The following is a 26,762-nucleotide window of genomic DNA, read 5'->3' as shown; positions in this document are numbered from 1 at the left end:
GTATTGTAAAGTAGAGCAGCGGTTCACGTCCTTTAGGCCTGTGACTTAGAGGAGGAAAGAGACGCACGCCTTCTCTCAAAACACCAATACAGAACAACAAGTGGTCTTTGACATTTTCACATTTTAAGCCTGGAGACTGTGTGGAAAGAAAATAAACTAGAATGAAATGAAATGTAAAAGGTATTTGCTTAGCTCCACATCTCCTGAAACTCCTCTTCTGTACCCTGTGAGTGTTACTGAGCAGTTTTAAATTCACTCAGTCGGCTCCAGAGAAGCATTCAGGCAGTTTGTTTTGTTTTTTCCCCCTGGGCCCTGACAGTATATTTGTTAGCATTGGAAACTATTTGTTCTTAATGCCCTGGACTACAATGTGCATTCTCTCACCTCCTCCTTCTGGCGACTGCCCACCGTAGTGTCATTGAATTACAGGAGGTCTCTGCTATAGCTTTGTGTTATATAGGCTGGGGAAGGCTGCAAAAAAGACACTGGAAAACAAAGCTTGGTTGATGTGGGGAATAACCGATATATCATCAAAACACCTCAAAATTACACTGGGCTGGGGGAGGCGGCAAAAAAAACACTAGACAAAAGATAACAATGTAGCCCTCTTGGTTTACTCCATCCTTTAATCCAACTCTCCTTCACTTTACTGTATATACCCCCCCCCAACCCCATTCCAAACCCCAAAAACCCCTCCGTCTTCCTTTCTCCGTCTGACCCCACCTGCCTTACGAAGCCAATACCTATTCCCTCCCCCATGTTCCCTGTCTCCATCCCTCCCCTGCAAGCCTGTAGTTGCTACCACTAAATCCCTCCAGCCTCAGATCAGATGCCAGGAACCTTCCATGAACAACAGTGCCCCCCAGCCCCCTTCTACTTTTTCAGGGGTTGATTTCACTGATCCCAACACACACCCAAGGCCAACCTCGAGATCAGTCGTTCACGTGGTCCCAGTGAGAGGGAGACCTGCCTGAGATCAGGAGTCCTCAGAATCTTCTAGAAGGATACGCCTGTTCTGGACTCAAAGGTACTGTATGACTTAAGATGTCACAGAGATACTTTATCTAGCCTGTCTTGTAAGTGTGGCATGTTGTACATTATACCATTGATGACATGCCATTTACTCTGATTTTGCTCACGTCGTTCTGGATAAGAGCATCCGCTACGCTGAATGCCTAAATCGTAATTGTTGTAATGTTATAAGTTGAGTTATACATGCAATCAAATTATGCTGCCAGCCTGTAGTGTGATAATGCTGGGGACAGATTGTGGCATGGTTTTGCATGCTGAAGTAGTACCAGTCTTCTGGTCAGAAGTGTGAAATTAAAACTTGCTCTTTCACGGGAAATCGGTTAATTTTCACTGGAGCCCCATAGATATGAGGGGGCTAATTAGATGTGGGCCTTTCAATTTGACTTCAGACAAGATAATGGACAATCATTCACACTTTTTCATTCTCACTTTTTTTCATGTGTGAAATTGAAAAGATACCGCGTATCTTCAAAGCAGGAGAACGCTCGTTCTGCTAATTTGTTTCTCTTCGTTCTGCTATTTTGTGATGAGTGATATTGGTTCCACAGTCTTATATCAAAGTGGCAGAACACTTATTTGCGATGTAAAACTCTGTAATAGATATTACTGCTGTTGACATTGTGAACGTAATGCAGCGATGGTCTGTGTTGTGCAGGTCCTATAGTTAAGAATAGAACTTTGACTGAGATGATAAGCAGTTTGGAAATGCTTTTAGGACCAAGATAGATAGAGTCTCAGAGTCTATACATCTTTGGTAGACAGACATCATGCTGTGTTGCATTGTAATCTTTTGTTTCCAAGCGCCATGTGACAGTCAGCTATGTGTGGCATCCTTGTTGCTGAGCAGACCATTCTTTAAGTCACGCAGTTTCACAAACAGTGGGTCGGGAGGGACCCATGTTTGGCTCGGGACCAATTTCTATGGGTCGGCGAGTTTATGTCCCCTTTTTTTTCATTTCCTACATTGAAAAAATATATATATATATAGTTCAAAATATTTGAGTTCTAACAAAAAAAGCACAACCTTTCATCAATTAAAAACAATTCCAATGTTTTTCAAACGTATCTCATACATTTCAAGAAAATAAAAAATAAAGATTTCCATAAATAAAATAAAATGGCATGCGGTCACAATGGGTCCCTAACGCCAAAATCAAATGGGTTCAGATCTGAGCCAGGTCTCTTGCAGGAGGTGCGTCTAAAGCCTGTCCTGGATGGGAGTCTCCAGGCGTAAAAACAGATGATGACACTGTTGCAGATGCAGTCATGGGCACTATTTTAAGACAACCTGGGTTCCATGTGGGGTAGAAAGAGCTAATGTACCACGACCAGACCTTTAATATGTCTTCCATGCTTCTCATTTTACTCTTAAGTCAGGCATACTAAAATGAGGCATGTAACTCAATGAGTCACTGCAATGCAAGTGCCGTGTCTGTGGGACTGGCGACGAGGTACCTTCTGGCTGGGGTTTACCTAATGGAGTTACCAGATGTCTCCGTCTTAAGGTTATGCTCTCTTCCATCGCGGCATCGGGCCAGAGGCGTTAGGCCAGTGTGTGTGTATGCATGCTGTGCTACTACTGTTTGCCCTGAGCTTTAGTGTCCACCATCACAGTATCACTTGCAATCCACAGTGCTAGCAGCTGCGTTAAGAACAAAAATGCTGCACTGGATGTAGTATGATACTGTATGCTTTATCCTCCTGACCCATTGTCTGTTTCACTGTGTTGCAATAGCATACCAATGCCATTGAATAAAAAACAAACCTATAATTCAACATTTCTAGTTATCAAAATAGTCTTAGATGTATGATAGGCTAAGTATAGAAGCTTTTTTTTTTTTTTTTTTACTTTCTCACAGGTTTTGCATGGTTTTATGTTCTAGGCATTTATCTAGCTCTTTTTGAAGGAATGAACCGATTAAAAGGTATGAAACTTCCATGGCTTCTTCATGTAATAGCTGTGATCTATCATAATTCTGACCCTATCTCATGGCAGAGCAGCATACGTTGGACCTGCTCATTATTCCATCCTGCCAAAGATCACATTTCCAGCTATTTTGTCACTCACCAATCTAAATTGATGGGAAGTCCCAGAATCCCTACTTATTCTGTTTTGAATCTAACATCCCACACACACTGTATGGACTCAACGGACACCACTCTACGTTCTAATACTGTATGCTATGGACATAGCATGCTATGGACTTTGACCTCTGAAATGGATAAACGACAAAACACCTGTTTTGTTGTTCCATCAAATTCCTTCATCAATGAAACTACCATAGGCCAAAGAACCACTGTATTAAATGACTTCTCTCCCATCAGAGAGTGCTTGCAGACATTTGGCCTATGGTAGTTTCATTGATTTTTTGAACTGGGGACCCCCCACCCTGACAAGCACTTGGAATTGTAGGAGTTGAGGCATTAGTTTGACTCGGTTCCACATATAAATATTGTGAAAATAGCCGATCTACAAGCTCACAATGCCTATTTTCAAAAATCTTATATTATTTGACAATTAGGCCAATGTCTGACCAGTTTTTATAGTATAGTTTATTACTTTTGATATAATAATGGTCTTTTTTCATTGGATTTTTTATTTAAGTCCTAAAAGTCCTTAAATAAAATTGGCGCTCGGGTTGGGCAGTGGTAAAGTCACTGCCCACCACCACGGAGGTTGTGAGCGACATCGGTCATTGCACGTACTTCTACGGGCTGGGGTGGGGGGAGGAGTAGGACGAAGGCTCTACATCCTCCTGGTGGGGGGGTCCTCATAGAACAGGAAATCATGTTCACACAAACACAAAGCACGTTTTTCCTCTTTCTCTCTCTCAGTATAAAGTCAAGGTCACACACACAATGGCAGAGCGGCAGATCCTGGCGCTCCCAGAGAGCTACACTCCAGGGAATGACAGTGTCTTCTCTGATAGCTCTGGATTCTACGCTCTGGACTCCCATGTGCCTGGTCTCTCCAAGGTTATCCTCAACCAGCTCAACATGAAGGACTATGGAGAATACCGGTACAATAATATTATAATATAGTTATACTGTATGACACTGTATAAATTAGCAGAATAGCAGTAACTAAGTACATTTAATCAAGTACTGCACTTAAGTACAATTTTGAGGTACTTTTACTTTACTGGAGTATTTCCAATTTTCAATACTTCTACTTCTACTCCACTACATGTCAGAGGCAAATATTGTACTTTTACTCCACTACAATTATTTGAAAACTTTAGTTACTAGTTACTTTGCAGATATAAATGATAATATTATGAAACATACATTAACCACTTTAGCCCTATTTTATACATAGGCTATTTGAAAATAGCAGATCTACAAGCTCACAACGCACCGCATCGCAACGCGTTGTGAGCTTGTAGATATTTTCATTTTTAGTACTTTTACTTTTGGTACTTTAAGTACATTTTTATGCCAATACTTTTGTACCTTTACTCAAGTAACATTTTGAACACAGGCATTTTACTTGTAACAGAGTATTTCTACACTGTGGTATTGCTTCTTTTACGCAAGTAAAATATCTGAGTACTTTTTTCACCACTGTAAATTAGAGTGATTATATCATTGCTTTTGACCACTGTTTTGCATGAAATGCATTTTGCCATCTCATTCTGTTCTCATTAATCTAGCCATGGCTGATATACTGCATTTGAGTGAATTTTTACGTGTGTGTGTGTGTGTGTGTGTGTGTGTGTGTGTGTGTGTGTGTGTGTGTGTGTGTGTGTGTGTGTGTGTGTGTGTGTGTCACACAAGGACGGCTGTGGAGGGAAAGAACAAAAGCGTGGCTTTCCGCGACCACAAGGAGATGTTCCAGAGGATGGAGGAGACATTTAAGTTCTGCACCGGCTGTAACAAGCTACCTGAGCACCTTGCAGATGGACAGACTCTCAAGCGCTGTGCCAAGTACGTGCAAATCCCCCCAAAATGGAGGGTGATGGAGCGTTAAATTGTAATTAACACTGTCATGTTTTATTTTGTAATACACTGAGGTAATAAATTAATTATTTCCATGAAATGACAAGTTAAAAATGCTAATTTTTGCAAAGCCTACAGGTATGTCCTTTGTTTATAATTCTTTTCACATGATCAGATTTATAGATGGCATTAGTGTACATAATGTATATTACAAGTGCATAAAAGGTGGTGAAGAAATCAGTATTATCGTCTCTGTCGGGTGGAAATCTTACGTCTAAAACTGTTACTTTTTTTGCAATTTTATTTTATTTGCAAAAGTAGCAGATCTACAAGCTCAAAACGAGCTTTGAGCTTGCAGATCTGCTACTTTTTATGCTTTTTGTGTGACGCTGTAGTATGATCAAGTAGGGCGTTAATTTGTGAAAAAACACAAAAAGTTAAAGTATGGAGTTGGGAGGTTTATGCCCGACAGCAACGGTATTATATTTGGTGCTTGAGTTTCAATATTCATTAACATATCGCATTGTTGACGTTGACTGAATATTTTACGCAGCTCTGACCACATGCATTGTTATCCAGGCAGCCTTGTACTAATCCTGTTGGAACTTTACTTTGTCTGTTTGCCAGTAGCTGTCATGTGTGATACATTACCGGCACGGCACCACCACCCAGCTCTTTATATCAGTATAGCAAAACGATAGGAAGCCAACGTGTAGACAGTTCTGCAGACGGCGGATTATGGGCGAGGGTCCAATATAGCCTCGCGTCCTGACTCCTAACTCATCCCGTTGCAGCTGTTTTAACGGAAAAACGTCCAGCTTTTATGCCATTCATAATGCCTTCTCAACACGACACACATTCCAGTGCCAGGAATGTATTACGTTTGGCAATTGATATTTTCGCGGCACATTTACTCAGCGGAAGCTACAATATTTATGCTTTGCAGGAGAGGTGCATTTGTTTTGTGCTTAGCTTTCCCTGTAATGCAGGGGTCTTCAACGTTTTCAGGGCAAGGACCCCCTTGCTGAGAGAGAGATGAAGCAGGGACCCCCTCTATTGTATAAAATTGTGTTTCAGATAAACTTTTGCTGCTCTTTTTTCCCTCTACATATATTACTCTTTGCCAAAAATAGCCGATCTACAAGCTCACAACGCCTTGCGCTGCGAGGCGTTGTGAGCTTGTAGATCTGCTATTTTTGGCTAAAGTTCTCCTAAGAAAAGGGATACTAGGGTTCAAGTGGTTAATGTAAAACAAAATAATCATATCCCACAAAGATTTGGGGGACCCCCTGTAGTAACTCTGAGGACCCCCTAGGGGTCCCGGACCCCCTGTTTAAGACCTCTGCTGTAATGCATGCAATACATACACATACTACTGACTACATTCATCCTATGCTTGTGCAACCACCTGTGTTTGAACCCTGGTCTCCGGCATGGGAAACCCTGTATCTGCCGCTCACATGATGGGAAATCTCACTTGGTCTAGAGAGATAATGGGCTTCTGGACTTAAGGCAGGGCACCTCTGCTATATTCACCCCCCTTAAACCCCTCTTAAACCCCACAAGGAAGCATGACCACAGACGAGCCCCCAATGTCACCACCTTGATTCGAGCCTTCCGGGCCTCAGACAGGCCTACACATAATATATGGACACATTATACAGTACTATATCAACATAATAAAATATACTTAACCCACTTAAACAATGTTAACATGTATGACCTTGAAGCCATCAGCTGCCACGGTCTCTCTCTCAGAAACCAGTAGCAGTAATGGACTTTCTACACAGACACATGACATAACCACTGACACTCAGCTCCAAAGTAATGTCAGCTCTCTCGAGGGGTTTCGGGACACTTGACAGCTGAAGCATTATCGCCATCAGTCCCTTGTGACTCTCCAACCTCTCCAACCGCTATTTCATTTTTCCTCTCATTCACATAGCTCTCTATTGCGCCATCTCGGCTTTGTATATTTTGAGGAACTTTTCCTCTGCTCACTTTGTCCACTTGTGAACCTCTTGTGGTCTATTAGTAGGACAAGTGGCACCTAAAATGACTCTCTAATGACTCTCAAATGTCACCTGATTCTATGTAAAATGGCTGTGAGGGGTTGAAAAGGTAGTAGGGCATTATAGTCTGAAAAGACTCAAACAAACACTATCCCAGGTGGTTGCATTACCTCTCCAGCTAAACCGTGTGACCGCACAAAGGACTGCTCGCATGCACAGTGGCCACATGATCAGTACTAAATTCCAGCGAAGATTCTGGCTCCTGCCACAGATATATTTTTTTGCCAGCTGTCTCGTAAAAAAGAGCAGAATCGATCAAACTCCCGTGGGCCACATGTCAACCGTTGAGAAGGTTGAATGTGAAGATGGGCTCTACACTATAGTGTGCAATACTTACAGTATATCCACACCAAGACTTTCAACAAGAATTACGCAATTTAAGGGGTAATTCACTTATTATCCTCGGCACTACTTTAGCCTCGACTTGGGTGAAACTGATTCTCTCAAACATCCTTGGATAAAATTGAGCTCTGAGAGAGTTAAATGAATTCTGAGGATTTTACTGTGTAGTTATAATCCTTTTACATTAACTGAATTACTTACGTACTTACTCCTCTTCGGCCCCTATGGGACATAAGGCTTCAATGAGCGCTCTCCATTGCATTCGGTCCCTGGCAGCATGTTGCGCCTCTCCCCATGACAGGTTCATCTGTTCCAGCTCTTGTGTCACAGTTCTGCGCCAGGTGGTTTTGGGCCTCCCAGGTTAACTGAATTCCCTTCCCCTTATCCCCCCCCCCCTTTTCTGTGCCCTCACTTTCATTTTCTCTTTCTCACTCTGTCTCTCTCTCCCAGGTGTATAAATGTATACTACTGCACGAAAAACTGTCAGGTAAACAACTGGCCCGAGCACAAGAAAGTGTGTAAGACGCTGCGTCTGGTCGCCATTGACAGACTGGTGGAGTGGCTGATGTTCACAGGTTAGAGATGCGTCTGGTCGCCATTGACATACTGGTGGAGTGGCTGATATTCACAGCTTAGAGGTGGGAAGGCGATACAGGTGACAAAAAAGCTCTTCATCTAGTTTAATGATACTAGGCTGGACAAGAAACACTGCTCGGAATGTCTACCCGACCGGAAGTATAGAAAGTACATGTCTACAGGAAGTTCCTGTGTAGCCTGGACAGTGTGTATGCCTTAGAACATTTTGAAAACCACACCTCCATCATTTTGGCTACGATGTCCAGACAGAACCGATGCCACACATTACTATGGGTAGGGTAATTACCAATGTTACATTTTATAATTTAGGCATTTAGCAGACGCTCTTAATCCAGAGCGATTTACAGTAAGCAAGGACACAAGATGATACATCATAATACATCATAATACATCAATAATACATCAAATGCATAGAAATAGTAATCTAATAATAAAGTAAGCCAATAATCTAATAATAATTAATACAAACGTAAACCAAGAACCTATCATCAGCCTGTACGTTGAAACTATACACACTATAGGATGCCAGGTCAACAATGACCTGGCATCTGTCTACATAACATGCTATCTAAGTTCCATTTTAGCCTCTGCATAGGCCTGCAAGGTTATAACCTATACATCTATTTCCCCTATAGGAGCCCTCCCATTCCCCACGGAGCCGTGGTCCAAATCAGCCGCTGAGGTAAAGAGCTGGGACGACTGGCTACCCATGCAGGGAGACCTCACCCAGCGCCTGGCCGCCATCGTAGCCGGCGGCAGCATGACCAACCTGTGGAAGATCGTCAGCAGGCCACGGCCGAACGACGAAGACCTGAGACAGTCCGTGTGGCGGATCCAAAGCGAGTACCTCTCTCGTGTTCTGACCGTCGGCATGGCCGTGCAGCGCTTTGGCCTGGACCCGCGCGCCGGACCCCTCACCGTCCACATAGCGGGGGCGTCTCTTACCGAGACCATGGGGGCCAGACTGACGGACTACGACGAGCTGAACCGCATGTTCCCCGGACACCAGGGCCTGGAGGTGGTGATGGTGGGACCGGAGGTGGTGGAAGGCCCCATCGTGAGGCCTCCGCTGAGGGAATTCGGCCCCAAACACCAGGTCTTCATGAGCGCTCACAAGGGCCTCTACCATCAGTTCTACGAGGATATGGTGGATAAAGGGAGAGCCGCCAAGCCAGACCTGGTGGTTGGATTTCATCCTGGTATGCCCCGTACACACAGCTCAAAAACGTTAAAAATAAACAAACTAGGGAACCTCCTCCCTGTCAGGTGATAAGAAGCGGCTTGCTATAGCTCTCATGCATTGAAGGAGGCATGAGCTCGGCTCTAGGCTCTCTCTAGGCTGGCAGAGGGAGTGTAGCGCCCAGGATTACTTAGACAATTGGCACTGGGTGAAAAAATAGGTCACAAAATCGTGGGATAAAAAATGTAAGTAAAAACAAAAAAACAGCATACAGCAGCTTCAAACGGGATCATCCAAAATCAGGCGGTCGGTAACCAAAGGCTTGCCTCCCCTTAAGCCAGGCTGATGATCTCCACTCCTCTTTTAGAGGGGCGAGGGGGGGAGGGGGGGTCTAGCCTACACAAATTTACGGTCCCGGCACTTTAAAATCCTAAGTGTTAATTTAACTCAGAGAGTGCACAAATGTAACCATTCTCTGAGTTACAAAATGGATAAATGAACACCGAGGATTTTTGCTGTGTTTTCATCAGTGCCAGGCTTTTATTGGGCATCTGGGGTGATTCATGACAACAGCCGTGCCAGGCTTTGGCTGGCGATCGCTGGACTCAGCAGTGTTTTCGGCAGGCCGCCATGCTGCGACGAAAGTCTCAGTTCTCCCCTAGGGACCACCCAGACACACTCTAGTGCCCAACGCCCTCCCCGGCTCTACGCTCCAGCTGTCTACCAGCTCACCCCTTTAAATCGTCCCCGCTCGCCTCAGTCAGACCCTTTCAGTCCCCTGTTTGTGCAAATGAAAGCTGCATAATACGCATAGATTATAGTTGGTATGCGCTGAATATCAGGAAAGATCGCTGCCCATGAATGTAATAGTCATCATTAATGTTGTGATTTATTTTAGGTACAACTAACTCCAGTCCAAGTCATAAACCCAAGGGATAACATCATTATTGTTGATTTATACAAATAAATCCAAGTAATGATAATAATTAAATAAAAAATTCAAGTTGGGAATTAAGCATGAACATGGCGCTACCTATAGAAAGCATTACAATAATTATCATAATGATAATAATAGTTATTATTATTAGTAATACTTTGACAAATTTTAGTTGTAGCAGTAGTTGTCAAAGTAGCAGTGATGTTGTTTTTGTTGCTATCATTGTATCACAATATTTCTATAAAATGTCTGGATGCTTTAGGCTAGTTTGACATTTTTATTTGTATATCTGCGATATCAAAGCACCATTATAAGGCAACAGTTTCTCCGAACAAGACATATAGCATTTCACAATTCATCCCTTTTGCTGCCACTTTGTCTGCCATCTGAGCAACGGCATTCATAGATTAAGGTCAAAGAGGTCACAGACCACCACACCTCACAGACAGCTGTGCTCAATACAGACCCTCTAACCTGCTAAGCACCAGCAAAGCCCCCCACCCAACCCAAACCCAACCCTACTGCAACCCACCCCGAACAGTCATAACCCCTGCAGTCTCAAGTGATCAAGCTAAATATACAGGAGCCTGTCATCCTCCAAGCTAACCCGGCAGATTGCCAGCATACGTCTCATGCTGCAAACCTGGCATAGAACTGCGTTACGAATTTATGACCACAGTTTTAAGAGATAGACCCAGCTAGCTGTATTGGAGACCCGAAGAATGAGACTGACTGAAAGGAGTGGTGAGCGAGACAGAGAGCGAGGATGAGAGAGAATTCGAAGTCATAGACAGAGAGAGATAGACGTTCAGGGACAGGAGTGAGAGTGGCGAACTGAGATGAAGAGAGCAATAGATGAAGAGACCAAAGAGACAGAAAGAAAGACGGGGCGGGCAACTCCTCATCATGACAGATAGCTAGAGGAGAAGGACTACACACAATAAGTATAAGTGTCATCATAGCAGCAAACCACAGAAAGCATGCACCTCATAGCAAATGATTCCAGCTTCTATCTGTGTGGAATACTTCAGTGAGCTTACAGTGACTGTACCAAGCACAGAGGCTTGGCACAGTCACGGAAATGCCATTCAGTTGACTGAAGTTTTCCCCATTCATCCGAAAAAAACATATTCTTCACTGCGGTTAAAAAAAGAAGCAATGAAGCGCTAGGCAGTGGTTTAAAGTAACTAAGTACATTTACTCAAGTACTGTACTTAAATACACTTTTTAGGATTTTTTACTTTACTGTAGTGCTTCCAATTTTCAATACTTTCACTTTTACTCCATTACATCTCAGAGGCAAATATTGTACTTTTTTTCTCCACTACAATTATTTGACAGCTTTAGTTACTTGTTACTTTGTAGATTTTGATTATTATTACAAAACCACTTCAGCCCTATGCATACTTGGGCTATTTGAAAATAGCCGATCTACAAGCTATTTTCAAAGCGTTTCTTTATACTTTTGGAAATGGGACATTCTGCTAAATGAGTACTTTTACTTTCAGTGCCCAAGTATATTTTAATGCGAATACTTTTGTACTTTTACTCCCCTAAATTTTGAATACCGAACTTGTATTTGTAACAGAGGATTTCTACATTGTGGTATTGGTATTTTTTACTTAAAGGAATAGTTCACCCAAAAAAATGCTTATTTTCTATCAATTACACACCACCATGAAGCTTTGAATTCATGGAGATATTTTTGTTTTTAATGCAGTCCTGAGCCAATAATTTGATGACCGGGTGTCATTTCTGGTAGGAGACTCAAACAGACTCCTTTGAGTCTCCTACCGGATAGTACATTAGCATCTTTCCACCGGTAATCAAATTATTGGTTCAGGAAGGCGACAAAAACAAAAAAATCTCTATGAATTCAAGGCTTCATGGGGTGTGTAATTGATAGAAAATAAGTCATATTTTTGGGTGAACTATCCCTTTAAGTACAAAACGTGAGTACTTCTTCCACCACTGGCACTAGGCCTACTCAGTGTTATTTTTATCTTCATACCAACTTCAAACGGTAGCCAGGCAGTTATTGCAGTGGTTAACGGTCATCATGGTGGTACCGTGTGTGTGATACCTTATCTCCTGAGGGGCTAGACGCTTATTTGGTGGTAAATGTTTGATGGACATCAGGATTGTAACCTCTGGGCATGCTGTATAATAACATGCATTATTCACACTCAAATCCTCTCCCTGTGGTTTGTTTTCCTCCCGAGAGAGATGTGATACCCTCGGTGTTCCAACACCGTGGACCTTACAATACACTAACCCTGGCAGTGGTGGAAAAAGTACTCAAATGTTTTACTTAAGTAAAAGTATCAATACTGCGATGTAGTAGTACTCTGTTATAGTAAAAGTCTGGAATTTCGAAATTTACTTGAGTAAAAGTACAAAAGTATTGGTATCAAAATGTACTTAAAGTACCAAAAGTAAAAGTACTAAAATGTTTGAAAATAGCAGATCTACAAGCTCACAACGCATCGCGATGCGACGCGCTGTGAGCTTGTAGATCGGCTATTTTCAAATAGCCTAGGTTTAAGATAGGACTAAAGTGGTTAATGTATGTTTTATAATGTAATAATTTCTCTGCAAAGTAACTAGTAACTAAAGTTTTCAAATAACTGTAGTGGAGTAAAAGTACAATATTTGCCTCTGAGATGTAGTGGAGTAGAAGTAGAAGTATTGGAAATTGGTAATACCCAAGTAAAGTACAAATACCTCAAAATTGTACTTAAGTACAGTACTTCAGTACATGTACTTAGTATCTTTCCACCACTGCTACCCTGGCAGGCAGCCTACAGTCTGTGCCTACATATCACACATCTCATTCATGCACACAAACATTATGCACGGGTGACTATGGACCAACATTTATTTCAGCTGAAATAAAACACACAGAGAACATAATCATCAGCTGCTATTTAAAGCAATACTGGGGGTGGTTGACAGGAGGTTGATACGAGATAATTATGACTTTTTATAGATTCATTAGTAAGTAGTAAGTAAGTAAATTTTATTTGTAGAGCGCCTTTCACAGACATCAGAGTCACAAAGTGCTTCACAACAATAAAAGCAGAACAAAATACAAAGTAAAACAATCAGCATTTAACCAGTCAGCCGGTAATTACACACTACTGTATCCCTGTCATGGAGAGACTAACCGCAGGTGACTTACGACTGTTGCCCCCTGACACCCTTGGGAACTAATGGCTTCCAGAGCCATGTGACCCATACTGTGGGTCAGGAGCCTATATCTCTTGTTTCAGCATACGAGGACATGACGCTAGTACATCACAGGGCAGGGTTTTTCAGGCCAAGGACCCCTTAGCTGAGAGAGAGATGAAGCAGGGACCCCCCCCCCCCCCCCCCCGCCCACTACATATTGTATAACATTGAGTTGCAGATTAAACGATCCAACCCTTGACGCTGAGTGCCCAAGCAGGGAGGCATCGGGTACCATTTCTATAGTCTATTGGTATGACTCGGCAAAGGGATTGAACTCTGACCTCCCAGTCCCAGGGGCGGACACCAGGCCACCGAGCTGGTTGACCCCTAACGCTCAGGGAAAGTGACATCTGTCTGTTCATTCGTGGGGATTATCGACTCCTCTCTGACGGCGAAATTGCTTGAGTGACTGTCACTGAATCGTCCGTTTATGTGCGCAATCATCACCTTGAGCTGAAACGGGAAGTGTAAGGTTACTCCAGTCAAGTGGAAGTATTCTAATGAGTTCAGCACATTTCCAGTTAAAAAATCTTGAATACTTGAGTATTTACTTGAGTATATACTTTGCCCAGCAACTGATTAAATAGGCTGGATGAAGTAAAATGTCTTCAGTGACGTATGTGGAAAGTAATATCTCTCGGCTAAGGGAATGATATAGCCGGCTGGTGTCAAGACTGTGAGTGTTATCAGACCTAATCCCCATAATCCCTCACCTTTCTGTCGGAAAAGGTCTTCTCTTCTCTGGCTGTGGAACTGCAGTACAGTACTTGGCCTGTCACAATCCTATCCTACATATAATTAAAGAAAACTCTGTCCGTCCGTCAGTCAGTCAGTCAGTCACACACACACACACAGAAAGGCCGTCTGTCCCGCATGCTTTCCCTCAGTGGCTTGAGCAATAAGATCTCAACTTGCACACTGGCATTGACCATTAGCATATGCACAAAATGACGACCCCCGTTTTTCACTTTCCCAAAATGTAAGCTGTTTAGTAGGGGTCCCCAAGGGGTCTGCAAAGCATTCGCTCCTCACGGCTGCGCAGGAAAACTTCTCTCTCTCTCTGTCAATGGCAATGACTGGAGCTGCACTGTGTGTGTGTGTGTGTGTGTGTGTGTGTGTGTGTGTGTGTGTGTGTGTGTGTGTGTGTGTGTGTGTGTGTGTGTGTGTGTGTGTGTGTGTGTGTGTGTGTGTGTGTGTGTGTGTGTGTGTGTGCGCACGCACATAACTCAAAGTCTGCAAATACTTTGAGTGCGCACATCCTCGGGGATGGACTAGTTGTTACATAATAATCTGATTGCAAATTATTTGAGATAATCACAATTATTTTGCATAATCATCAGAATCATTTTCATTCATCTGTATGAATTCTTCTGATGAAAAATATTCATACATTCCACTTTTTATACTTCAGCCCTACTTCATCAGAATGTCACACCAAAATACTATAGTGGAAAATAGCAGATTTACAATCTCAAGATGCATCGCTGGCTATTTTCACTATTTTTTTATGTTTTTAAAATAATAATAAAAAAGGAACGGTTTTGGACATACAAGGTTTCCACCCGACAGCAACGATTAGCTGTGGTAACCTAGTAATAAGTGATGTGTGTTTGTGTCGTAGGGTTCCATGCTAACCAGGGTCTAGTGGAAGGGTGGCTGCCAACTCTCCTGCTCCTCAGAGACTATGAGATCCCTTCCTTCTTCACCTTCTTTAGGTAAGTTATGTTACGTCAAAATTATACACTTTTCACATTTAATAATATAGGCTACAAATTATGCATTTCCAACCCTCTATACACAATGTTGAATATATGAAGTTTGTTGGGCTGAAAAGACAGCAATGACGTGTTAGAATAAAACATTTTATATACCCAACAAGTTAACATTTACCTGTTTTATCACATTTTAATTTTACACATGTATTTTAACCAAAATGTTCTTTTTGGAGACAATAGTGATTGATTGATTGATTGATTGATTGATTGATTGATTGATTGATTGATTGATTGATTGTCAAGGTTTCATTTCAGAGTTCTCTCTGAGTCGAATAGATACCATTTCTGTTTTGTTGTATTTTTTCATACTTGTATACAGAACAAAAAATATACAGTGCCCTATAAACACCAATATTTATAGCATTTCCAAATTTGAGTCCGAAATGTCAGAGCCTCGATTGAATGACTGACTGCCTGACATAATTGATCGATTTTTCCTCTTTCTTCTTTCCTTTGTAATTTATTCTCTCAATATTTCCCCCCCTTCAATTCATTGATTATGTCTCTCTTCACAGTGAGTCAGAGCTGACGGCCTCACTAGAGATACTGTTGGAGTTAGAGATGCACATCAAGGGCAGTGGACCCAATCCTTTCACATCTCACAAACCAGAGCAAGTCCAATCTAGTCCCAACATGACCCCTGTCTACTGCAACTCCAGCTGTGCCTGGTTCCAAGGGGCACTGGAAACAATTAGGACTTAAAATGAACTATGTTGGCTGCCACATATTCATACCTAACGGGCCTTTATCTTCAACAGGGGTGGGCAACTTTGATGATGGAGAGGGCCACTATATTTCCACACTCACTCCAGAGGGCCATATTGCATATATTGTCGGGCAGAAATGGATAAAATGTGATTTGCAAATCTTTACATCTGTTTATATATTTTTATATTGCTTGAGTGACTGTATTTTTATGTAAAATAACATAATATTGCTGATCCAACGCCTGTGTTGTACAACACTGCCCTCTAGTGGAATAAATCAGTTTGTCAATTTGGATTATTTTAAATTTTATATTTTGCTTCTATAACTTGCAAACGTCCATGTCATACACATGCGAGTTCGCGCGCACACACACACACGCACACGCACGCACGCACGCACGCGCGCACACACACACACACACACACACACACACACACACACACACACACACACACACACACACACACACATTTCATAAATAGGCTAAGTGAAATAATATTTTGACAAAAGCCTCATTGAGCATTGGTCATGCTTGGTTGTGAATGTGTAGCCTATTCAAGGCCTAGGGCAGTAGCTCTCAAAGTGGGCTCCGGGGACCCTCAGTGGCTCTTGAAGGAGTTCCAGGGGGTCCCAAGGAAATTTAGTTAGTACAGCATCAAAATCAGTATAACCACTTTAACCCTATTTTATACTTTGACTATTCAACCTCCTGTCAACATCACCCCCTCTCTAATCTGCTCTTTGTCCTGGAAGATGCTAGAAAGAGCTATAGGCTACTAGTCTAGATCCATAGCCTACCCTAGAAAGTCTACAATTTGCTCTTTTCTTTGTGACATACTGTAGGCTACTGATGTTTGTATGTTTGTAGGCTATATATTGTAAATAAATAATCTTTTTGGTGTTACCTGTCTCAGTGGACAATTGTGTCTTTTGTTTTTTGTAGTACACTTAGTCTAATTGTGACTACAACTCCCGTGGGCTTTTGTCATTGAAATTTTTGACACAGGTGTGACACATTGATCAATCAAGTGATGACACCCTGAACCTTCACAGGCGACTGTCACATTCAGTGATTGCTTTATGCCTGAAGAAGGTCTATGACCGAAAGCTCTATACAAACTAAAATAAAAAAAAAGTTTTTTTGCACAGCTTTCAGTAGAAAACTGTCTTTTATAGTTCATTTGGTTTCCTTTTGGCTCCAGCTGCAGCACCTCAGCCAAGTCGGCGGTCTTTTCACTATTCTGTCATACTTAACTTTGGCTATTCGAAAATAACCAATCTACAATTAATCTCACAGTGCATTGCAATAAGTTGTGAGCTTCTCTGCTATTTTCGAAAAACGTACGTAAAAATCTTCATTATTATTAATATGATTTTTGAGTGGTGCCAACCACTCCTACATTTGACCGTGTGTGTGTCTGTCCATCCGTATGTTTGCGGACGTCCTCAACATGTTTGTGTCTGGCCTCAACAGCTGCAGCTGATTGCAACACAAAGATGCAACCAGTTGCACTAATTAAACACAAACAGGAGTGCAACACATGCGCATAATGAACTCATCAAAGGCACCACTCACTTCACACTGGGTGTGATTTTTTTAAATGTGGATCATTTTGAAAATTGTTAACACAGATTTTCTCTTATGGGACTTTACAAAATGTTTTCAGATGTGTGTCCGCGGCCAAATACATATTAATCTGTCGTTCATTGATATGATGTTTTGCAGAACCTGGCCTAGCCTAGTCTAGGGCATTGTCTCTCAAAGTGGGGTCCGGGGACCCCCAGGGGTCCTTGGGGCGGTTCCAGGGGGTCCCCAGCAAAAGTAGCTAATATAGAGTCACAATCATTTTAACCACTTTAACTGTTTTATACTTTAGCTATTCAAAAATAGCAGATCTACAAGCTCATGCGCAGAGTGCCGTGCTATGAGCTTGTAGATCTGCTATTTTTGAAAAATCTTGAAAATGTGTGCAAATAATTGAATAATATTTATATTTTTTTAAAGCGAACATTTTTAACTCAAATCTTTACTTCTGGTGGTGGTGACTAGAATTATGTTTTTAGATGGTGGTCCGCGGCCAAATACATATCATTTTGGGGGTCCTTGACATAAAAAAGTTTGAGAACCAGCTTGTCTAGGTAGGAGGCCTTTCTCACCTCTTGCAACCAGCCCAGAAGGGTCTGGAGGTGTCAGATGGTTCTGGAAGAGCAAGAACAGGTGCTATAAATGGCAGCCCCCCTTATCCGTCTGTCCAACACTCACAAGTCAAGCTAACTGCAAGAAGAGAGAATCAACAGCGTGGGACTGACTGCTCTACACTATTTCCCATGATGGAATCTAAGAGGTATGCGAATTAAAGCGTCATAAATATGTACCAGCCTACTTAATTCTTATCAGTGCGTGCATGCGTCTTATTTTATTTTTATTTCAAGACCGAGCGTATAGCCTACAGAAAGTTTCACCCCCAGCACTGTAGGCCTACCTATAGAGACCATTCAAAGTCATTTAGGAATAGAAAGAAATGTGCGTGCCAGTTAAAATGGCAAGCTGACCGTTTCAACTGCCTTAAACTAGCCTCTAATGCTGTTCAATTCTTTTGTTTATAACTTCCCTAGAATGCAATGATTCCATGAATCTTTTTGTTATGCCTTAATTGTCTCTCACTTGAATATATGCTCCACCCGTCCCTTCAGTATTACATTTATTTATTATATTTATTACATGTAGGCCTACCATAGGCCTATTTAATTTATCTGAACTTATATATAACCATGTAAACCATGCATTCCATTCATTATGCAATTCTTAAATGCACCAATTCACCTCCTCCTCTCCTCATATGGCAGAACAGAGAACACATGGCCCACTCTAAGAATAGACTTGCAAGAGAAGCTACTGTATAGACAACTGGTTCTCAACTTGTGGGGCCAGGGCCAACATGAGGATATAGCAAGTGGTTCCCCCAATAATTGGCATAACACTAATATTTTAATGATAACATAACATCAATAAAAAAATTAAGTATGTTAACCCCCCCCCCCCCCCCACTGCATATTGTATAAAATTGTGTCGCAGATGTAACTTTTTCATAGAATGCATAGCTTCATAGACTTGTTTGACAGAACTATCATCAGTGTATGTTGTATTTTCAGACATTTAACCAGTAACCACTTCGCTCTGTACTTGGTCTGTTCTTTTTTCCCTCTATACCAAACGTCTTTACCAAAAATATTTTTGGCTAAAGTTCTCCGCAAAATAGGGATGCTAGGGTTCAAGTGGTTGATGTAAAAAAAAAAAGAAAGCCTATCACACAAAGATTTGGTGGCCCCCCTGTAGTAACTCTGAGGACCCCCTAGGGGTCCCAGATCTCCTGTTGAAGGCCCCTGGCCTACTACATTAGTTCCATTGATCTAAGTTGGAACGCAATTGATCATTAAAATGAGCATGCTCTGAGGATGCATGCGGCTCACCCAACTGATTACTATGATTATTATTATTATCAAATATTTCTACATATAAGTCTCTATATAAGTGCAGTAGCGGTTTAAAAAGAGTATTGTTTGGATTAATAATGTATCCTTCCTCTGCTTGTCTCTCAGTAGTAGAGCTGCTCCGGAGACTAAAGCCAAAGCCGTGGCCTTCAAGTCTCCGAAAGAGATGTTTGAAAAGATGGAAGAATCTTTTCAGTTCTGCGCAAGCTGTGAGAAGCGACCAAAACAGCTTTCAAAGTCACAGACCCTCAAGCGTTGCACCAGGTAAAAAAGAGCGCTCACCCTGCAAAAAGCTGTTCAACTTTTTTTTTGTCATTTCACATGTGCCAGTCATCTCACTTTTGGTTTTCTTGCTTTGCTCCTGTGGTCCTCTGGTTGCACAGATGTCTAAGTGTGTACTACTGCTGTAAGGAGTGCCAGAAGGCTGACTGGCTCCAGCACAAGAAGTTCTGCTCTCAGCTGCGTCTCGTGGCCATTGACAGAGTTGTGGAATGGCTTGTGTACAAAGGTAAAGCACTGCAACAAGTGAACTGACATGAACATTTTACACGTACTGTAAACCACCTATTTCACCAATACAAGTCTTAATTATGAATACAAAAATGTTTACTGTTGGACTGAGATGATTATGATGTAATCTTATTTTAGAATGATTAATTTGGTTGGAAGGAACTGAAAGGAAAGAATGAATACTGGTGGTGACTAACTGTTAACAATAAAAAATTAAGAGGGTCACAGATGATTTATTTTTAGTACAACCCTCTTCATTTTTAATCGATGAACAGTTCATTAGGACAATGCACCAGACGTGGTCAGAGCACGGTGGTGGTAACAGAAACAAATACTGGTGACTAACTGAAATGTTGTTTCTCCCTGCCACGTTATCAGGAGATCTGCCATTTGCTACTGACAAATGGTCCAAGCCTGAATCTGAGATCAAGGGCTGGGATGACTGGCGTGCCATGCAGGGAGACCTCGCGCCACGCCTCGATCCCATCGTGTCTGGTGCCAACATGAAAGACCTGTGGACCAACGCCGGCAAGTCTAGGCCAGAGGACGAAGACCTGAAGCAGTCACTGTGGAGAGTTTCCAGCGAGTTCTTCTCCAGGCCAATGACCATAGCCTGGGGGATGAGACTGTTTGGCCTCAACCCTACAAAGGAACCCCTGACAATTCACCTTGTGGGAGTAGGCCATAGTGAGACTTTGGGAGCCAGGTTGACGGACTACGATGAACTGAACCGTATGTTCCCCGGACACAAGGGTGTGGTGGTGGTGATGATAGGGCCAGAAATTGTGCAAGGGCCCATCGTGAGGCCTGCGCTCAGGGGGTCCGGGCCCAAACAGAACGTCTACATCAGCGCCTACAAGGGTCTCTACCATCAGTTCTGGGAGGAGGTGGTCGAGAAAGAGGAGGCAGCCAAGCCAGACCTCGTCGTTGGATTTCACCCTGGTAAGAACTCCTTCTCCAATCATTGAATGTACAACTTCCAAAAGCAGTGATCTGAATTATGACAAATTGTCTTCTGTGTCTATGAAATATAATAGCAAACTTATAGTACTTACACCAGTGGTTCTCAACCAGTGGTCCGGGGACCACTTGTGGTCCTTGATGGGGTTCCAGGGGGTCCCCAGACAAATGAATAGTTAGGAACCAAATTGAACCGTGTGTGTCTGTAACTGAGAGGAACCAAATGGACCCTAACGGGTCCATTTGGTTCCATTTGTACACTCTCAGAGTTAAATGAACACTGATGATGATACTACTGTGTAGATTGGGACCCCCAAGAAATCAAAATGGTTGAGTCCCTGGCATATCTTTTCAAATGGGGTCCCTGGGCTAATATGTGTCAATTTGGGGGTCCTTGACACAAAAAAAGTTGAAAACCACTGACTTACACAATTGTTTTACCATCGTTATAACCAACATACTTGCAATAAGTAAAAACTCCTTTTGCTTATGATGTTTTAGATTTTTTCATTTTGAATCTTTTTGTTGTCCAGGGTTTGATGCTAGTCAAGATCTGGAGGAAGGTTGGCTTCCAACTCTACTGCTCCTTAGGGACTACGACATCCCCTGTCTCTTCACTACTCTCAGGTAATTGCTGCACAACATTGAGGAATACATGGTTATGTGTAAATGATTTATAATCTCATTACCCCAAAAAATGTAGCTGTATGAAGTGATGCTCTGGTGGCTTAACCAGCTAAAGATAAGACACTGTACGATCTGCCCCTTGAGGGAAATACAGATGTCGTAGCAGCAACAAGGTTGACACTAGAGAGGCACAGGGAAGATTAAAAAAACAAACCAAGGTAGAGTATAGCAAAAAAATAAAAAGATACACTTGGGTTCTGGTACTACTATCTGCAATGCATTGTTGGATGAATGTATGTATGTACAGTTAGTTAGTTAGTTAGTTTATTTATTTCGGTCATGATTTCTTTTTACAACAAAACATTTGTACATACAGTACATCTTAGTCAACATGGTGTACACAGTGTATCAATACATACCGTATATATAATGTCTATCAGTAAATATATGAATGAATGTCTATGAATAATGAGTGTGTACAGTCTATCAACACTGAATATGAATACAATGTAAAGTTGAACAACAAACAGTGTATGAATGAGTTCTGTATATGCATGGTCTATCAACAGTCTTTCAACAATGAATAAGATATTATGTAGTTATCCTAACAAGTACTGTATATGTCAATATTCAACCATGTGCATCTTAGTAGTCTGTGTACAAGAGTGTATATATATATGCAAGTGTGCCAGAGTCCACATGGTGCAGTTGTCAAAAGTCAATAGTCAGTCACAGACAGTGCAGTTCTTAACCACTTAAACCCCAGCATGCCTCTTCAGGGGGGAGCCTTCGCCAACAATGATTGATTGCCATGGAATTTGCTGTGCACATTCATTGCAGGATGAGATCGCTAGATGAACCCTACTGATTGTGGTAACCATGCACTTTCCTCTAGTGCAGTGGTTCTCAAACTTTAAGATCTCAAGGACCCCCCTTAACTCTGACAGTATACAAATGGAACCAAATGGACCCGTTAGGGTTCATTTGGTTCCATTTGTATACTGTCAGAGTTACAGACTTGTACGGGTCAATTTAGAACCCCCTAAAAGAACCCTGAGAGTCCCTGGACCCCACTTTAAGAAACACTGCTCTAGGGCCATCCATCCTTCAGCCAAAACATTTAGTTGGGTGTAGGGAGAATCATGGCCTATAGGCGCTGCTAGTGGGCTTTTTAGACTCTAGTGTAGAATTACGGTATGTTACACAAAGCACTGGGTTGTATTGTAGCGAATTGGAGGCCCGGAGCTGGGCTCGAACTCGGGGCCTCCCGCTCACCAACCCAGCGCGCCAACGGGCCATGCCAAGAGAGCTAGCTCCTTAGGAGGAGCGAGTTATGGCCGGGTCTTTTGTGGTGTCGCTACAATATGCTTTGTCTGACATATTGTGGTATTCATCCAGTTGGCCTATTATCAACTGTGTGAATGTGTCTATGAGGATCAGTATCCCATAATCCACGTGGATAATGGCTGACGGTCACTTCCTGTTCCCTTTGCAGCGAGAAAGAGATGACCTACTCCCTGCAGATCCTGTTGGAGCTGGAGATCGACCGGAAAGGAAGTGGAGCCAACCCCTTTGCCTCGCTCAAACCAGAGGTAGTGGGGATGTGTCCCAACAAGCCAGCCGTCTACTCTAACTCCCACTACTTCACCTTCCAGGGACTGCTGGACACCGCCGAGGAGATTGAGGAGGAACACGACGAAGAATGAAAGAGTTGTGTAACCCCCGTACTGGCTGTTAGGACTGAAAGTAATGTCAGGAGGATGACATTTATCCTTGTATTTACAACCTCGCCCGTTCCAACTATGTGAATTAGGCTTAACTCAGTGTTTCTTTTCACTGTGACTTATTGTATAGGCATAGTCTTATGTTTTGAGAACAAATGAGTGTGTGTTGGACATTTGCATTAGCAGCCTCAGTGTGCCCAGTATTTCAACTGCCATTATGTTGAGATTTGAATTAACTTTGTCGTCCATTGTAGTACTGTAGATTGGTAGTCAAATGGCCGCTAGTTAATACCATGTTACAATCTGCCACATGCAATACAGCAATGGAAGTGCTCTTTAGTCTTTACTCCTTGTATAGCATATTTCATACACCAAGGCCAATTGACAGTGCTTTACATGAGGCATAAAAAGTGTGCTGTGCAGTGATGCACAAAACTGACCAAAATGATTTTTTACTGCCCTGCGGCGAATGCATTGGAAAGAGAACTGTACACTATTAAACAATATATTTCAACTTTCAACTGCAAATAGGTTGCATGGAGTACTCATATTTTTGTTATTGGTGTTGTTATTCTTAAGCAGGACAGATTTTAAACAGATTATTTACCTGGATGCCAACAATTACTTTTCCTTAAACTTGGTACAAAAACAATGATGAAACACGATTAGTTTAATAATTTCATTGCACCAGTAATGTTTCAATGTTAAACAATTCATTGCATTGACAATAGTATTTGACAATAGTAACTAACAAATAGTAACAGTGAACCTAATTCACCTTCAAAAGTGTCACCTTTTGTAAATAATAAAAAAATGGTATGTCTTAAACACCTTTGATCTGCAACACTTACACTACTTCAGTCAGGAACGCATCATAAGTACATTTAACCATTTATTGCGACAAATGGAATACGGTTAAACTTCGTGTTAATGGCTCCGCTCTTAAGATGTTCCCTAAAGTCAGGGAACGCTATGCAAACCCCCCACTGGTATACAAGAGTGGGCCCATAGCAAGACATTTAATCAGAATAACGTGAGTCTCATAACGTGTAATTGGTGCGTAAAAAAGCATGGCTGATTGAAAGCGATCAGCAGACTGACAGCTGAAAATCTGCACATATTGTAGGAAGTCTTGCAGCAAGTGTTAGTTTTCTTACTGTATCATTCAAGTGAGAGAAGCTGTCTAGACGTGTACTGTGCATTATGTTAATCCATGTTTGTGAATTGCACCGCAAATATGCTCTGTCTGAAAAATGTTAGTCCTGTTCGACATGTTGACCAGTTAGGCCAGCATCAGTACAATTATTAATAGTTAACTGGAGGGGACCCTCACCAAGTTATGTCTGCGCCTGTTTACATTTAGTGTTTCTGTATGTGAAAAATTAATAAAATGCAAATCATGAAAAATAAACTGTTTGTCACTTGCTGATTTGAACACATCTGTATGTTGCAGTTTGTTTAAAATCCTTTTTCACAAGATGCAGAAGTGTCTTAATTTTCACACCATTTTGTATATACAGAGACTGAGATAAATTCTCGTTTTGACATATTTGATACACTGATAAGGTTCGTTTGCCCAGCAAGTTCTGACCAGTTTGACAATGGTAATGGTCATTTTAATCATACAGTGATTTAATGAAAAATGCACCTACAGGAGGATGGTAATTCGCACAACCTTTGCAAAACATTTACCATCAGTTCAGGGAGGTTTAAAGGAGAATTCCGGTCATTTTAAGTGTTATGTTTGATGTGTGTCAAATCACTTACCAACGTAGAAATGAAAATCGCGTTACTCGACAGATCCCCCTGTCAACCCCCACCGTTGCCATGATACTCCTATCGTGGATAGCCCAAATTCGCCTATTTTAACAAATGTAAAGTCTGTTTTTTTCTCCTAGTACTCATTGTGGAGTCCCATGATAACGTAACAGGCGCTAAAACTCCCGACAAGCTAACGGCTAATAACAGAACGAGCTAACGCTGGGGCTGCTTATCTCTGCATGGCAGCCCCAGGTTGCCAGGTCGGGAGAGAAACCAGCAACCAGCATTAGCTCGTTCTGTTATTAGCCGTTAGCTTGTCGGGAGTTTTAGCGCCTGTTACATTATCATGGGACTCAACAATGAGTACTAGAAGCAAAAAAACAGACTTTGCATTTGTTAAAATAGGCGAATTTGGGCTATCCACGATAGGAGTATCATGCCAACGGTGGGGGTTGACAGGGGGATCTGTCGAGTAACGCGATTTTCATTTCTACGTTGGTAAGTGATTTGACACACATCAGACATAACACTTAAAATGACCGGAATTCTCCTTTAAGCTGTAACAATATACTTTCCTGAAATAAGAGAACTTTTACATCTTTTAAGGCTCTTCTCAAAAAATGGCTCATGGATAAACAAACCAGTGACCAAGTTATGTTTAGGCAATTATTTTGTTTACTGTTTATTTGATCTTATTCAATATCATCATACTGTGTTTTCTTTTTATTGTATTATTGTTGATGGCTGTTTTTTTCTTGCTGAAGGATGAGTATTTCATATAACATGATCACATCATGTATGTATTGTTCATTAATTTATGCTGTCCCTCCCAAAAAACAACAAATAAAGCAAAGTGAATCTAAAATAGGCTGCCCAAGTCCAAAATTATTAAGAATGTAATTCATACAAAAAAAAGTAAACTAACTGGATCTTCTATCAACATTGAGCCTAAAATAATATAGGCATTTCAAACTTTAAATTGTGGATATTGAGTTTGTCAGTAGTGCAAACATCTAGCTTCTGTTTCTTCTACAAGGCACAAACCCTCCCCAAGCACCTCTCGTTTTAAAAGTATTTTAAGCCAAGGCAGCACTATCTTTTCTTTCTACTGTTTTACAGATGAGAGTATATCTTGGACATTTGCATTAGCTGCCTCAGTGTGCAGGAATTCAACTGCATTTTGTCTAGATTTGAATTAACTGCCTCGCCTTACATTCATATTTTAATGAATGGCTCTTGTTCATTGAACCTAACTAGTACTTCAGCCTCTACCAATCCTCTCACACACACACACACACACACACACACACACACACACACACACACACACACACACACACACACACACACACACACACACACACACACACACACAGTGCACCACAGTGACCAATATGAGAGACAGTATCCAAAGGTCCTCAAAGTGAATTACTACGATCCCATTGTTTAGCACCTAAATCAATACATTCAATAAAATAAAGTTTACAATAAATTACCTTTATATAATTGACATTATAAGGGAAATGTGGTGAGATGAGTAAAATTAAGTCAAGTCAAAGTTTATTGACATAAAGGACAATAAATGGTCTCAAAGGCAAGCGAGTAGATTAGTGGAAGAGGAAGACTGCTTCACAGCCACAGTGCAGTGAAGGCAAAGGCATGTTTTCTCTTACACTTTATACAGCACTATGGAACAACAGAAACTGATTGGATGGCCTCAATGTCCAATAGATGAAGTGACTGCTGAGAAGGTCAATAAAGTCTAGTGGTAGAGAGTCACACAATAATAATTTTGTTGCGATGTCAGGTAAAAGTCCATGCCATGCCGATTTTATTCCACATATTTTAAAGGTAACAAAAATGTTCAGGTGACAT

The 26,762-nt window shown here is 41.6% G+C and overlaps 1 protein-coding gene across 1 annotated transcript; it reads left to right on the top strand.

The window, feature by feature from the left end:
• Window positions 1-823: 823 nt before the first annotated feature.
• mss51 (MSS51 mitochondrial translational activator) lies at window positions 824-24,171 on the top strand. Its single transcript, XM_084078279.1, has 13 exons — window positions 824-1,032; window positions 3,875-4,052; window positions 4,810-4,959; window positions 7,836-7,960; window positions 8,618-9,181; window positions 14,952-15,045; window positions 15,621-15,799; window positions 17,984-18,158; window positions 19,417-19,569; window positions 19,689-19,813; window positions 20,194-20,757; window positions 21,309-21,402; window positions 22,898-24,171. The coding sequence occupies exons 2-13, from the start codon at window positions 3,892-3,894 to the stop codon at window positions 23,106-23,108; spliced, it is 2,595 nt and encodes an 864-aa protein (XP_083934405.1). The 5' UTR covers window positions 824-1,032; window positions 3,875-3,891; the 3' UTR covers window positions 23,109-24,171.
• The last annotated feature ends 2,591 nt before the right edge of the window (window positions 24,172-26,762 follow it).

The sequence above is a fragment of the Gymnoscopelus microlampas genome, assembly GCF_963454915.1.
Source record: "Gymnoscopelus microlampas genome assembly, chromosome: 14".
Taxonomy (NCBI): domain Eukaryota; kingdom Metazoa; phylum Chordata; class Actinopteri; order Myctophiformes; family Myctophidae; genus Gymnoscopelus; species Gymnoscopelus microlampas.
The sequence above is the reverse complement of the archived record's forward strand: the minus strand, read 5'-3'. Positions and strand labels throughout refer to the sequence as shown.